Below are 13,221 nucleotides of genomic sequence, written 5' to 3'. Positions count from 1 at the left end.
ATTTAGAGAATTGACTCAGCAATTAACAGTTCTTGCTGCCTTTCCAGAGGACCCGAGTTTGGTTCCCAGCACTCATGTTAGGCACCCCAAAATCACCTGTACCTCCAATTCTGAGGGGGTCTTATTCTCTCTTCTGGCCTCTACAGGCACCCATACACATGGCATACACACATATACATGCATATATCCACATAAATAAAAATACAAATGAATATATATAAGTACATATAAATCTTATATGTATATATCTTATATATATGTATATATCTTACATAGAGAGAGAGAGCTACTAATATCACTTATTTAAAAAAGAAAAAAATCTCATTTTTTTCTTTATCTTAAAATTGAGAAGACAGGGTTGGAGAGATGACTCAATGGTTAAGAGCGTTGTTTGCTCTTCCAGAGGTTCTGAGTTCAATTCACAGCAGCCCCAAGGTGGCTCACAACCATTTACGATGGGATCCGATGCCTTCTTCTGGTGTGCAGATGTACATGAACACAGAGCATTCAAATACAGAAATAAATAAAATTGAGAAGCCATACTTTGCTCTGACAGGGAAAGACTTGTGAGTGATTGCCCTAAAACTGACAAAACCATGAGTTTTCAGAAACCATAAACAGCTTCTATCAGCGCATAATCAGCACACGTAATGTTCTACCAAATGTACGGCATGATTTTTTTTTTTTTACCATACTTCTAGAGTTTCGAAAAAAAACAATGTGATAAACGTGAGCACAAACTGCTTTTGTTCTCTAAGCCCCCAGAAAGCATTTCTGATACGGAGTTGGCATGACCACCAACGTTTCTAACCTTCTGGCAAAATGGGCTGTCTAGAAGGAACATCAAAAGCCTGTGTCTAAATAGTCAAAAAAGGTTTGCTACACAACTAGCCAGAAAATTATCCGGCAGAGTTTTCATTTCCAGATAAAGGTGGTGGAATAAAGTCTCTCTGTTTCCAAGGGCATGGACGACGAGCAGCTCATGGTCTCTGTTCTTTCAGCAGAAAAACCGACTCTGAAGTTGGCTTTCCTGAGAAAGTGGGAGACGCCAAGACCACGGAGCCTGCAAGGGGAAACCATGAAAAACTCCAAGTTAAAATCCAAGCTTTTGAAGACAAAATAAATGCAGAGGGCAATGCTCCTGGTTCTGTCCGGAGATACAGTTTAGGCCACGTCTCTAAGGAAGAACAAAGAAACATTAGATTTGGCAGGTATAACTTTCGTTCAGTCGTCATTTTGAAGTATGAACCCACATTAGATATTGCTTCTTTGCTCGTGGTGTTTGGGGGTATTTTATGTTTTATTTGGCTTTGTTGTTTAACCTACAGCTTCCCGAAGTTCTATCCTTTAATGAATTAAATATTACCCATAGTGCTCTCATTATTCAAGTAAGTGCAGTGGTTCTCAACCTTCCTAATGCTATAGCCCTTAAATACAGTTCCTCATGTTGTGGTGACTCCCCCACCATAAATTATTTTCATTGCTACTTCATAACTGTAATTTTGCTACTGTTATGAATCGTAATGTAAATATCTGCTGTGTGACCCCAAAGGGGCCAGGACCCACAGGCTGAGAACCACTGACTTAGGGACTATAAATAGAAGAAAGTAAATATGATCTTCTTTGTCAACACTTTTTGATGACAAGCGTGTTAATTTTGAGACTGACTGCCAGATGCACTTCTTACCCTAGTGATTAACCAGGGGCAAAAGCAAGAAAGAATAAAAACTTCTAGTCTACCATTTTGCAGCCAACTTTGCTATGAAATTGATTTATATCTTCTTTTGGAGGAACCTAGACAGTATCTTCTTTCTTCACTGTGGGGCTGATGATAAAACCCAGGGTCTTATTCACAGCACACATGTGCTATGGACTGAACTATAGCCCTGGCCCTGTGTTTTCAGAATGTTATTTGTCACATGGTTTGGTGGCCCTCGAGTTATCTGGTCTATTAAGAGGTCTCACTCTGGAGGAGGTAAAGTTTTGTTCTAGCATGTCTGTTTCTCCTCGCCAGGGAATGAGAGCTCCCTTAACTCTTCTACCCTTTCATTATAGGTCCAGGAGTTTGGCTTTGAATACCATGCTCACAAACAGCGTGAGAGCTGAAGATGGGGAAGCTGGAGAGAGGGCAGGAATACAAGCCAGCATCTCTCTTTCAGAGATTGACCCACTTAGCCTCGGAATGGGCAAGTTGCCCCTTAAGATAGACACCCACGGATCACAGCTGAGAAATTCCTCTGCTTCACGCCCAAGTATTGTGTATATAGAACCAGAGAATATGACTGAAACCGTTAGAGGAAACATCCAAAAAGACATTCCAGAGACCACCTCAAGTCCTGTGGAATACCAAGATAAGCTCTACTTGCATTTAAAGGAAAACCTCGGTAAAGTGAAGGCTTATGCCATGGAAATTACAAGGAAGGTGCCAGTCCCAGACCATTGCGACATTGAAGGTAAGTGCTTTGAAGTTCCCACACTCGCGAAATTTCAGATGTCAGAGACAAAATTCTCAAGGCGCCTAATATTCACACTCTTTTATGGACTTTTTTCAAAATAGATCATTTGAAAATATCTTCTAGTATCTTTTTTTACTTCCCCTTTAGGAAAGTTGGCCCATCTGTTGACTTTCGTCGTCTTGATTGTACTCAGATGCTTCTGTGTCTCCTGAGTTTTGCAAACTATTGTGTTGCTTGATTTCTCATTCCCAATTTATAAAAAGGGAAATGCAGTGACCTTGAAGCAGGCTCCAGGGTCAGGGCATCCAGAGAATGCTTCCAACCATGTAATCAAACAGTGAAGCCATGCCTCTCACTGACCGTAGGAGATTGTCCTCTTTCTTATTCCACTGCTCTGTGTCCTGCTCTGGCCCGAGATCTGAGGACAAACACAGTCCCGGATTTCCTAGAGAGCAGAGTATGGGAGGAACATAGCGAAGCCATGCCAGGAGGCGGTACATATGATAAGCCAGCAAAAGTGGGGGACACTGGGACAGCAAAGGGCAAAGTAAAGACAGATTATCAGAGGCTGGCTAGATCTACCATAGAAACACAGTTCCTGTCACTAGTGTCACCAAAGACACAGTCAAAGTCATGATGGGACCAGTCACAATGTGTAGGCGCACACTGTGTAGGATCCTTGGCCCAAAGAAATAATCACCGCATAATGAAGCTTTCTTTAATTATAATTTGGATATTTGGGTCATCACAGATTTTTGCGTTATTTTAATCTCTAAAATTTGACTTACACCAGTCAATAAATCTCCTGACACTCTTTACATTTTACGTCTTTACTCTGTCTCTGAGAAAAAAAAAAAAAAAAAGTTTGAGACACGAATGCAGCAGTATCAGAGCTCCGGGGCAGATCACAGACTGAGCTGGCCTGGATGCCACTGTGGGACTAGCGCTTTTGTTTTTCTCCGGCAGTCCTCAGACGGCAGACACCTTCTCCTAGGAGCTAGAGTGAGGTGTCAACATGTCATCTTCCCACAGGAAACAAGCCAGACAGCCCAGCCCCCTAACCATACAGCAGAAAGGTGGGGATCCCTCAAGGGCCCACTTCCCCGTACTCTACTTTCTCTCCTGTTTCCCATCTCCAATCAGAGGAAAGATTGTGTTCTGCTAAGTCAATTGGGGTTCAAATGTAACAAGGAGAACTAGTTGCTCCGTCTGTACAGAGGCTGACACTTTCCAAAGTCTGTAGGGATCTGAGCAGCCTTCCTAAATTAATTCTCTAGGAGCAAAAATGAAAACGGTGTTGCTTACATTCAAATATAGTCTATATGGTGACATACAGCAGGGTGTGGGGATGCCTAAGATTGGTGATGAACAATCTGTGCGACCTCTTCATCATTGCTGTTTTGCTGAGAATCTGTGAACACAGGTGACCAAGGTCAACGAAGGGAGGAAACGTGAGGTTCAAGGTGCCAAAAAGGGCATCCGTGTCAAAGAGAGTTAAACACATTTCACTTTATAGAATAATCAGTACGTGTGTGTGTGTTTCAAACTCAGCATAAATATAAAGAGTTTACTATATAATGAGCTCCAATGGTGTTGCAATGTGGAAGAAAACCTACAGAACTACTTCAAACATCCAGTTACAAAGAATTATCGCAGGAGTTAAAATTAGCTTTAGACTCAACTAAGTGATCTGGCCTTACTGTTTCCCAAATGTTGAATGAATCCATTATCAAAAAAAAAAAGAAAAAGAAAGAAAAGAAAAGAAAGAAAGGAAGAAAGAAAGAAAGGAAAGAAAGAAAGAAAGAAAGAAAGAAAGAAAGAAAGAAAGAAAAGGAAAAAACCATAATACTTTCTGATGGTAAAATTTCCAACCAGGGATAACCTAGAATTGAGTGTATATTTTTTTAAGTTGACATTTTGGAATGCATTCACATTTTAGCTATTGCCTGGGGAATTCCTATACAGGGACATGTGTAAGGGATAGAATATTTATATGACTCCCTGGTAATACATCCACAAATGAAGTACTTGATGAAGTACTTGGCCTGATTGCAGGAGACACAGTTTGTATCCCAAAGACCGACCTACACTAGCCAGTCAGTAGACAGCAGCCGTCCTCTGGCTGACTCAAGTTCCCTTGCTTCATAAGCCCGCCCAGCAAGGCAGTATCCCATTTCTTTCCTGAAGAACTTAGCGACGATTCAGGCCGAGAAATCACGTTATTGTCAAGTGTGTCGTTGGCCTAAAAGAAACATTTGGCCTTCTTGAATAAATTATACAAAATAATCAAGAGACAAAGAATAAAAGAAGCCAAAACAAACAAGAACTTTCTGCAGCGCTTAACTGAAGAGACAAGCAATGGGTAACAAGAACAGTTAACATTCCGGCATGCTATACAAAGCCCACCTTCAGAAATGAGGCAAAACAGCTCCTTCAGGAAATTCTGGACATTAGGTTGGTTCATGGGGGGGAAGGGAGGATGTTCAGCGTTTTTGAGCTAAAAAAACACCAGTTTTGGGGGGTTTAGCCTGATACTTCAATAATAGCAGTAAAAGCACTGCGAAACTGCTGACGTCAGTATGAGTTGACTCAGGAACACAAATAGCATTTTTAACCCTGACCTTGGTCACATTGGGGACCAACAGTAACAGGAAAGTGACTCTGTATAAATCTAACATCATCTCCAAGAGAAAAAAAAATGTGTCAAACCCCCAGTCCTACTGAGGTTGGATCGTTCTTGATATTGGGTGAGCCAGTTCTCTGATGAGCCTGGATGGCCTTGTTTCTGCTTACCGGCCACTGAAAGTTGTGGATCTGTAAACAAACGTGGCCTAATGTCAGTCGTGGGTTATATTTGTGTACAAGACCAGAAAACTGGGTTCATCTGGCAAAGGATGTTTTAAAAGTTTGAATCATTTGTACTCATTAATGTGGGAAAAATAATCAGAGGCCAAAAGCATATACACAGATAATACTTAATAAATCTTTGAAAATCTGGTCCATCTTTGCAAAGAACGTGTGAGCTTGTAAGAGCCCATCAGTGCTACTTTGGCTTACTTTGAAGTGTTTCTTAATGGGATTAAAAATAAGCCTGACTTGCAGAAAGCTTGTTTTTAATCTTCGAGACGGTCCTTCCTCCAATCCATCCACATTAGCAGATTTTTCCTTCACAGTTAAAAAAAAAAAAAGAAAGAAAAAGAAAAAAATCAAGAAATAGCTGGGCATCGTGGCGCATGCCTTTAATCCCAGCACTCGGGAGGCAGAGGCAGGCGGCTCTGTGAGTTCAAGGTCAGCCTGGTCTACAGAGTGAGTTCCAGGACAGCCAGGACCATTACATAGAGAAACCCTGTCTTGAAAAAAAAAATAAAAACCAAAGAAAGAAATATTTGTGTGCTTGATTACAAATAAAGCCTCCTAACTTAACACTTTTCCCGTGTCCCTGTGACTCCACTGCTGCTTTAGTTTCTTCCCCAGTCTTCCCCTTTCTACAGAATTCATTTTATTGTGCTGAAAGTCCCACGATCTACTTCTTTCTCCCACTTGTTCCTCGGTTATGTATTCATTCATCCATATTCTGAGTGCCTGCTACATGACAGCACCATTCTAAGTACCTGAAAAGCTTCAGCGCAATAATCTTGACTTCGTTAAGACTGTGCTACTTGGAAAAGACATGAAATAAACAATAAAAATGAGAAATAAGTTGTCCTGGCTGGTTTGTGTCAACTTGTCAGGAGCTAGAGTTACTGAAAGAAGGGAACCTCGGTGGAGAAAACGCCTCCATGAGATCCAGCGGTAAAGCATTTCCTTAATTAGTGATTGATGGGGATGCAGCCCATTGTGATTGGTGCCCCTGGGTTGGTCCTGGGTTCTGTAAGGAAGCAAGCTGAGCAAGCCAGAGGGAGCAAACCAGTAAGCAGCTCCTCTCCGTGGTGTTTGTGTCAGCTCCTGCTCCAGATTCCTGGCCCAGTTTGAGCTCTTACGCTGACTTACTTCAGTGATGAACAGCAATACAGAAATGTAAGTCAAATAAACCCTTTCTTCCCCAAGTTGCTTTGGGTCATGGTGTTACATCGCAGCAATAGAAACCTTGGCTGGGACATAAGCGCAGTAGGGAAGATGTTAGGACATAGCAAGTGCTCTGATGAGAGAAGAAAGAGAAGACAAACCCAAACAAAGGGGTCGGTCCTTGTATGTCTAGAGTTGCACAAAGAGATGGAAAGGTTGCAGGGAGAGATGGGAAAGCTGCCTGCAGCTCTAAGAAGGACACATCAAAACGCGGCCATCGTTTTTCTGTGAAGAATCAGGTTTCAGTGCCAGTTGAAGAGGAAAGGAGAGGGACAGAGAAACTTGAACACTATACCTTTCTTCAAGGTTTGGATTCTTTGGGAACTTGCTATGTAGACCAGGCAGATCTCCAACTCACAGTGATACACCTGCCTCTGCCTCTGCCTCCTGAGTGCTGGGGTTAATGGTGTGTGACACCATGCCTGGCCCAAGGTACGGAATATTTATTTATTTGTCTGTCTGTTTGTTTGTTTGTTTGTTTTAATCCTCAAAGCTGTTTTCCCTCCCTCCCTTACTCCCATTTCCTCCCCCACATTCCCTCTGCATGCCCCAATCCACTCCTTCTCTGCCTCTGTTCAGAAAGAGGCAGGCTTTCCATGGATGTCAACAAACCATGGCACATCGAGTTGCAGTAAGACTAAGCACATCCCCTTCAAGCAGTAATACTTGTTTTCTCCATCTGTGGTCATTGACAGTTTAGTTGGGTATAGTAGTCTGGGCTGGTACCCATGGTCTCTTAGAGTCTGCAGCCCTTCTGGCTTTTAGAGTCTCCACTGAGAATTCAGGTCTTACTCTACCAGGTCTGCTTTTCTATGTTACTTGGCCTTTTTCCCTTGCAGCTTTTAATATTCTTTTTGGTGCTGTTGTTGTTCTGCATGTTTAGTGTTTTGATTATCATATGGCAGAAGGACTTTCTTTTTTTATCCAATCTATTTGATGTTCTGCAAGCTTCTTGTACCTTTATAAGTATGTCCTTCTTTAACTTAGGAAAATTTTCTCTTTTTTTAATTTATTTATTTATTAAAGATTTCTGTCTCTTCCCCACCGCCGCCTCCCCTTTCCCTCCCCCTCCCCCAATCAAGTCCCCCTCCCTCGTCAGCCCAAAGAGCAATCAGGGTTCCCTGCCCTGTGGGAAGTCCAAGGACAACCCACCTCCATCCAGGTCTAGTAAGGTGAGCATCCACGAAACTGCCTAGGCTCCCACGAAACCAATAGGTACAGTAGGATCAAAAATCCATTGCCATTGTTCTTGAGGTCTCAGTAGTCCTCATTGTCCGCTCTGTTCAGCGAGACCGGTTTTAACCCAGGCTTTTTCAGACCCAGTCCAGCTGGCCTTGGTGAGTAGGAAAATTTTCTTATTTGATTTTGTTGAATATATTTCTGGGTCTTTGAGCTGAGATTCTTCTCTTTCTTTTATTCCCACTATTCTTGTGTTTGGTCTTTTCATAGTGTTTCAGGAATTTCTTAGATTTAACATTTCTTTGACCAATGAATCTATTCCTTCTATTGTATTTTCAATTCCTGAGATTCACTCTTTCATCTCTTGTAGCCTATTGATGATGCTTGTATCTGTAGTTTCTGTTTACTCACCCAGATTTTTCATTTCCAAAGCTTCCTGTTTGTATTTTCTATATTTCTTCTATTTCCATTTTCAGATCTTGAACCATTTCATTCACCTGTATTTTTGTTCTTTCTTAACTTTCTTGGCATTCTTTTAGGGATTTATTGATTTCCTCCTATTTTTTTGTTTGTATTCTTCTTGATTTCTTTAAGAGTTTTTTTTTTCATTTCCTCTTTAAGGACCTCTATCATCTTCATAAAGTTACATTTAAAGTCATTTTCTTGTGCTTCAGCTGTGTTGAAATGTTCAGGTCTTGGTGTCATATGATTGCTGGGTTCTGGTGATGCCACATTGCCCTTTTGGTTATTGATTGTCTTCTTACACTGGTATGTAAACAAGCATCTGATCTGAGGATGATTATAGGTCTAGGTATTGATTCCTGTGTCCATCCTTTTGGGGTTGGTATTTTGTTCCTTGGTTTCTATTTCCTCTCTGGCCTTCTGGCCTAAATGGCCAAGGATTCTGGTGACTAGCAAGTCTTCAGGTTTAGTAGGGTGTCTCTGCTGTGGTTTGGGGGCCTTGTGTCCCTAGATCCAGCCTGGCCTCTGTTAAAACAGAGGTCTCCTTTCTAAAATGTAGGCTGGAATATGGAGTCAGGGAGAGAGAGGGGTACAGTCTGGGGTTTAGGGGCAGATTTTAAGGAGTGCTAACAGGCAGTGGGCAGTACCTTACTACTTGGGGTCCCTAGAACCAACTTGGCCTCTGGTAAAACTGTCAGGCCTATGGGCTGGAGAATGGAGCCCAGGGGAGGGTGTGCAGCCTGAAGTTGTTGGGTAGACTTTAAAAGAGTATTAGCAGGTGGTGGGCAGAGTCTTATCTGAGGTCCCTATATCTGGCCTGGCCTCTAATAAAGCCTATGTCTTCTTAGGAAGTTCAGTTTGGAATTTTTAATGAGAAGAATTTGCTTCAGTACCAGTGGTGCTGGCAACTTGAGCCCTGACAGTGACTCGGGGCTCTGAAGCCTCCCGTTTTCACAGCACACTAGCTTGCTCTGCCGCAAGTCAACCCCATGCCTTGAATAGGTGGCCTCATTTCTGTTGTGGTTGTAACATGCTTCTCCCAAGGGCATACTAAGAATTTGTAAGTTTTCAAACTGTGTTGCCTGAAAAGTCTTGGGCCCTTCACAGTATTTCACAGCAATAAAGTGGCGATTTAAGTCAGAGACAAGTTTAAGAGACAATTTAGTCATGTTTGAAGACATTTTTGTTTGGTGCAGTTTGGGACTGGTTGCTATGGGTATCTATTGGCCTTTGCCTGTAGGTGCTGGTAAGCATCTAACGCATAATTTCTGTCTTTCGTTATCCACCCTCTTGCCCTCAAGCAGGGCAGCTCTGATATATAGATGGTTTTGCACACTGGCCATTCTCATAGATGCTTAAACCAGGAGTCCTATGGCTTAAGGTCACGTGACACAGTCTGGCCTGGATTACTTCTAATGCCTTTTATGGTCTGCCCGCAATTAAGTTTAAGTGCCTCATTCTGGAGACGGCAAAAGTATGAAACTATTGATACTTGACTTTTCAAAATCAGCTTCAACTTTATAACTAATTGTATATCTCTAATAAGCATACGCCGAAAGTTACCTTTTTCATATTAGTTAGTTCCCTGTCTTTTCCTTCGGTGGTTTTGCTTCTGTTAGGAGAAAACAGACTGCATTATTCAATATTTTTTGAGATTTTTCTCACTATTTGCTTAAATTTATTAATTAATATACATTAAATGGCAGATAAACCAATCATAATTAGCATTTTGGCATATTGTGTCTTTATTTACTGTTCCTTTTCCAATACGTTTGTTTACCTTTCTAAGTTGCACCGAATCTACAAACAAAAAATACATTTTTTTAAAAAGAGAGAGCTGATTCATTCAATGTGAAAATTAAACTAAGTAAGTACAGAAAATTAAACTAGTCCATTAGTTGAGTTCGTTTCATACATTTATATGTGAAGAGCTTTCCAATGCTGAATGTGACCTTCACAATCACAATTACGATTACAAATTGACCTCTGAGTAGCCAAATGGTGATGGAAAGGAGGGAAGCAGTATCGGTCAGAAAGTCTAGCGCATCTGTAAATTAAAGGACTCTAATAGCTTGGGGAAGGGTGGGAAGAAAGTTACCTTGCTATGTCCTAAACCCAGGAATGAAAGGGTCTATCAGATCCTAGTAGTACAGAAAGTGGCTTTTATGTAAAAGAAACGTGTGGTTTGGCTGAGTCCGTCCTTCTCTCTATGGTGCCAAGGTTAGCTGTTTAGACTCTTCATAGCACTGGCTTTGTGTCTCTAGGCATCCTTGAATATCATTTTAAGAAAGACAGTTGGGCTTAGAAGGCAGGAAACTCACACCTAGGGATATGTTTAAATTTGGGTATTGTGTCCTGTTCCTCTATAAACATGGCATTTATTTCTTTATGGATGATAATTGTGTAAGTCTCAAAATACCCTTGCATCAAATGTGTCTTAATGATACCCCGCTGAGTTGTGTATAAGGTAAAAGATGTGGATTACATTTCACTTCAAGAATGCAGAGAATTAAAATTAAGAAAAATACGTTGGACGCAATATGTTCTCCAAACCTCAAACTGAACAGTGAGTGAGACAAATACAGTTTCATCTTCACTGATCTCTAGTGATGGCTCCAGATGGCTCTCACTCCTCTTGATGGGAACTATCATTGTGCTGTAAGTCACCATTTTCCCATTGAACACATGATATGCTCTTTTCTAAGTTCCTACACAAAGCGCCTTGGACACACTTAAGTAGACGCCATCTTGCCAGTTAATGTTGACAATTAATCCCATGCCTACATCCTTGTTCTAGTTTCATTCCCTTGCCGTAATGCAACACTCTAACCAAAGACATCTTGGCAAAGAAAAGGGTTTGTTTCATCTCGTACTTCCAGGACACAGTCTATCACTGAGGGATGTCAGGACAGGAACTCAAAGCAGGAGCCTGAAGGCAGGTCTGCTTGATACCTTGACCAAATAACCAAAAGAGTAACAGCCAACACCCTGGAGGAGGATGCCTGCTAACTGGCTCTCTGGCTTGCAAATTACCCTGTGTTTAACTAGCTGCATTAGCCTTGGCCCACCTACCTGAAGAATCGTGCTATCCACAGGGAACTGAGCACTCTGGATGACTCTAGGCCATGTCAAGTTGACAATTAGGCCTAACCAGGACAGTCTTTGTCAAATCTTCCTGATGAAATTTTATTTTATGAGTATGCCACTTTGGGAATTTGAATTTGTTCTTTTATTCAGCAAAGTCTTCAAACTTGTAGAAATAATTGAGTCTACTGCAAAAGACTCAAGACCAACATTCTTCACATTCATTCAGAATTGCTATTCCCCTTATAGTTCAAGTCTCAATAGATCAAATATCACATATGTATTAACTATTTAAGATATGTGTTATTTTTTTTAATTGTGTCATGTTTGACTCTGAGTTCCCTGGTTGACTTTTGAACTTATCTACAGCAGGAATAATTCTTCTATTTCCTTGAAGTAATTCAGCAATTATATGAACAAGAACTGTTTGAGAATTTAAATACTAAAATATGAGGAAAATCCCAACAGAAAAAAAGAGATAGAATAGCATGTTTTCACCCATGGCTGGTTAAATTATTATCTGTAAATACATTTAATGTAATTGATGATGCCCTAATGGTTAAGGAACCATCTAGTTCCAAACCAGAAAGTGAGTTTTCAAACATTTGAGGCTTAAGAAATTCCCAAACGTTTTTTACCAACTATTATTTTTGTCAACTTTTGAACTCAAGCTCATTTTTAAAGCATGTAATCCATATGTTTCAAATTCATTTTTACATTACCCATCAAGACTTGGGACTCTCCTCTAATCTCCATGGGCTGTTTCCCCAGAGCAGAAATCTTACCACGAACTGAGTTCGCCGGGGGGTCTGTAAGTGCCAGAATCACAGGGTCAGAACGTAACCATCCTGAAGCAAAAGGAATTCTTTTTACTTATGATCCCAGGCCTCTCCTTCCACTCGAGGCACAGGCAAATACTAAGAACTTGACATGGAGTCAGCTGGTCATGAGCAAGGTTTGTGTGGGGAGATGGGAACGCTCATTTGTCATAGGTGGGATTGCCTCAGAATACCCGCGATAACATATGAAGGGCGTTACATACAATAAACAAGTCTCAATGTTGTAGAAGACTTCAATAGCCATTTCTAATCCTCCCTGCCATTTCCACTTCTGCAGAAGCCTAAGCCGCTTCTATTCACAATGCAACCTGTGTCTCCTCCAGACCCAGAGGCTGAGGTTTTCCAGGCAGGTGATGGTGATTTCTGGCTCTTGTTGAGTAACTGAACTCCGTTAGTGATTCATGAAAGTGGAGCAGAAACACGGGGCGAGGCAGCTGGGTGGGAATGCAGGCTCCATAACCATGCGCGATCCAGTAGTCTCTGCTCCCGCTTCACCCCTGCACCCCAGGGCCCTCTTCTACAATAAGAAAGACAGAGATTGAGGTACAAACTCAGAAGGTCATCTCCCCAGGACACTAACACATTATCAACTAATTCTTCAAAACGGGAGCTGCTAGTTTACAAGCACTTGACGCCTTTCATACGCCATTTTTATATATAATTTTATCATTACTTATTTTTGTGTGTGTGGAGGCGGTGTTTTCCTGCATGTATATCTGTGTATCACACGTGAGCAGGGTTCTCCTGGAGGCTAGGAGAAGGTATTAGAACAAAGTTGTGAGCTACCAAGTGGCTGCTGGGAACCAAACCTGAGTCCTTTGGAAGAACAGCCAGTGATCTTTACTGCTAAGACACCTCTCCAGCCCCCATACACAATCAGTCTCTAAGTATTTTTGCATTTCTGATGCTGGTATTACTTGAAATCATTTTATGCATCAAATAAATTTAACTGATGACTAAACCCTTAAGACATCAAGTCCACAGTACGTTAGCCCAATTCTCATCCATTTCCTGGTGGAAAAAAAAATTTCTACTGAAGATAATTTTATTATTATAAAAACATAATGTTCATTATGAAAATTTGAAAAATCATAGAGAAGGCTTAGAAATCACTTCAATCTTATCAGTTAACGCAT

At 41.2% G+C, this 13,221-nt stretch overlaps 1 protein-coding gene across 2 annotated transcripts in view; it reads left to right on the top strand.

Annotated features, from left to right (window-relative positions):
- Veph1 (ventricular zone expressed PH domain containing 1) overlaps positions 1-13,221 on the top strand; it is a 170,173-nt gene that overhangs the window by 90,038 nt on the left and 66,914 nt on the right. Inside the window, exons 8-9 of one of the 2 annotated variants that reach the window (XM_050147477.1) lie at positions 1,005-1,211; positions 2,056-2,453. In XM_050147477.1, coding sequence (XP_050003434.1) covers positions 1,005-1,211; positions 2,056-2,453 — 605 coding nt within the window. Of the gene's footprint in view, positions 1-1,001; positions 1,212-2,055; positions 2,454-13,221 lie in introns of both variants that reach the window. The other variant, XM_050147476.1, reaches the window with a different exon arrangement.

Source organism: Alexandromys fortis, unplaced genomic scaffold, assembly GCF_014885135.2.
Source record: "Alexandromys fortis isolate MF-2015 unplaced genomic scaffold, M_Fortis_MF-2015_v1.1 scaffold_53, whole genome shotgun sequence".
Taxonomy (NCBI): domain Eukaryota; kingdom Metazoa; phylum Chordata; class Mammalia; order Rodentia; family Cricetidae; genus Alexandromys; species Alexandromys fortis.
The sequence above is the reverse complement of the archived record's forward strand: the minus strand, read 5'-3'. Positions and strand labels throughout refer to the sequence as shown.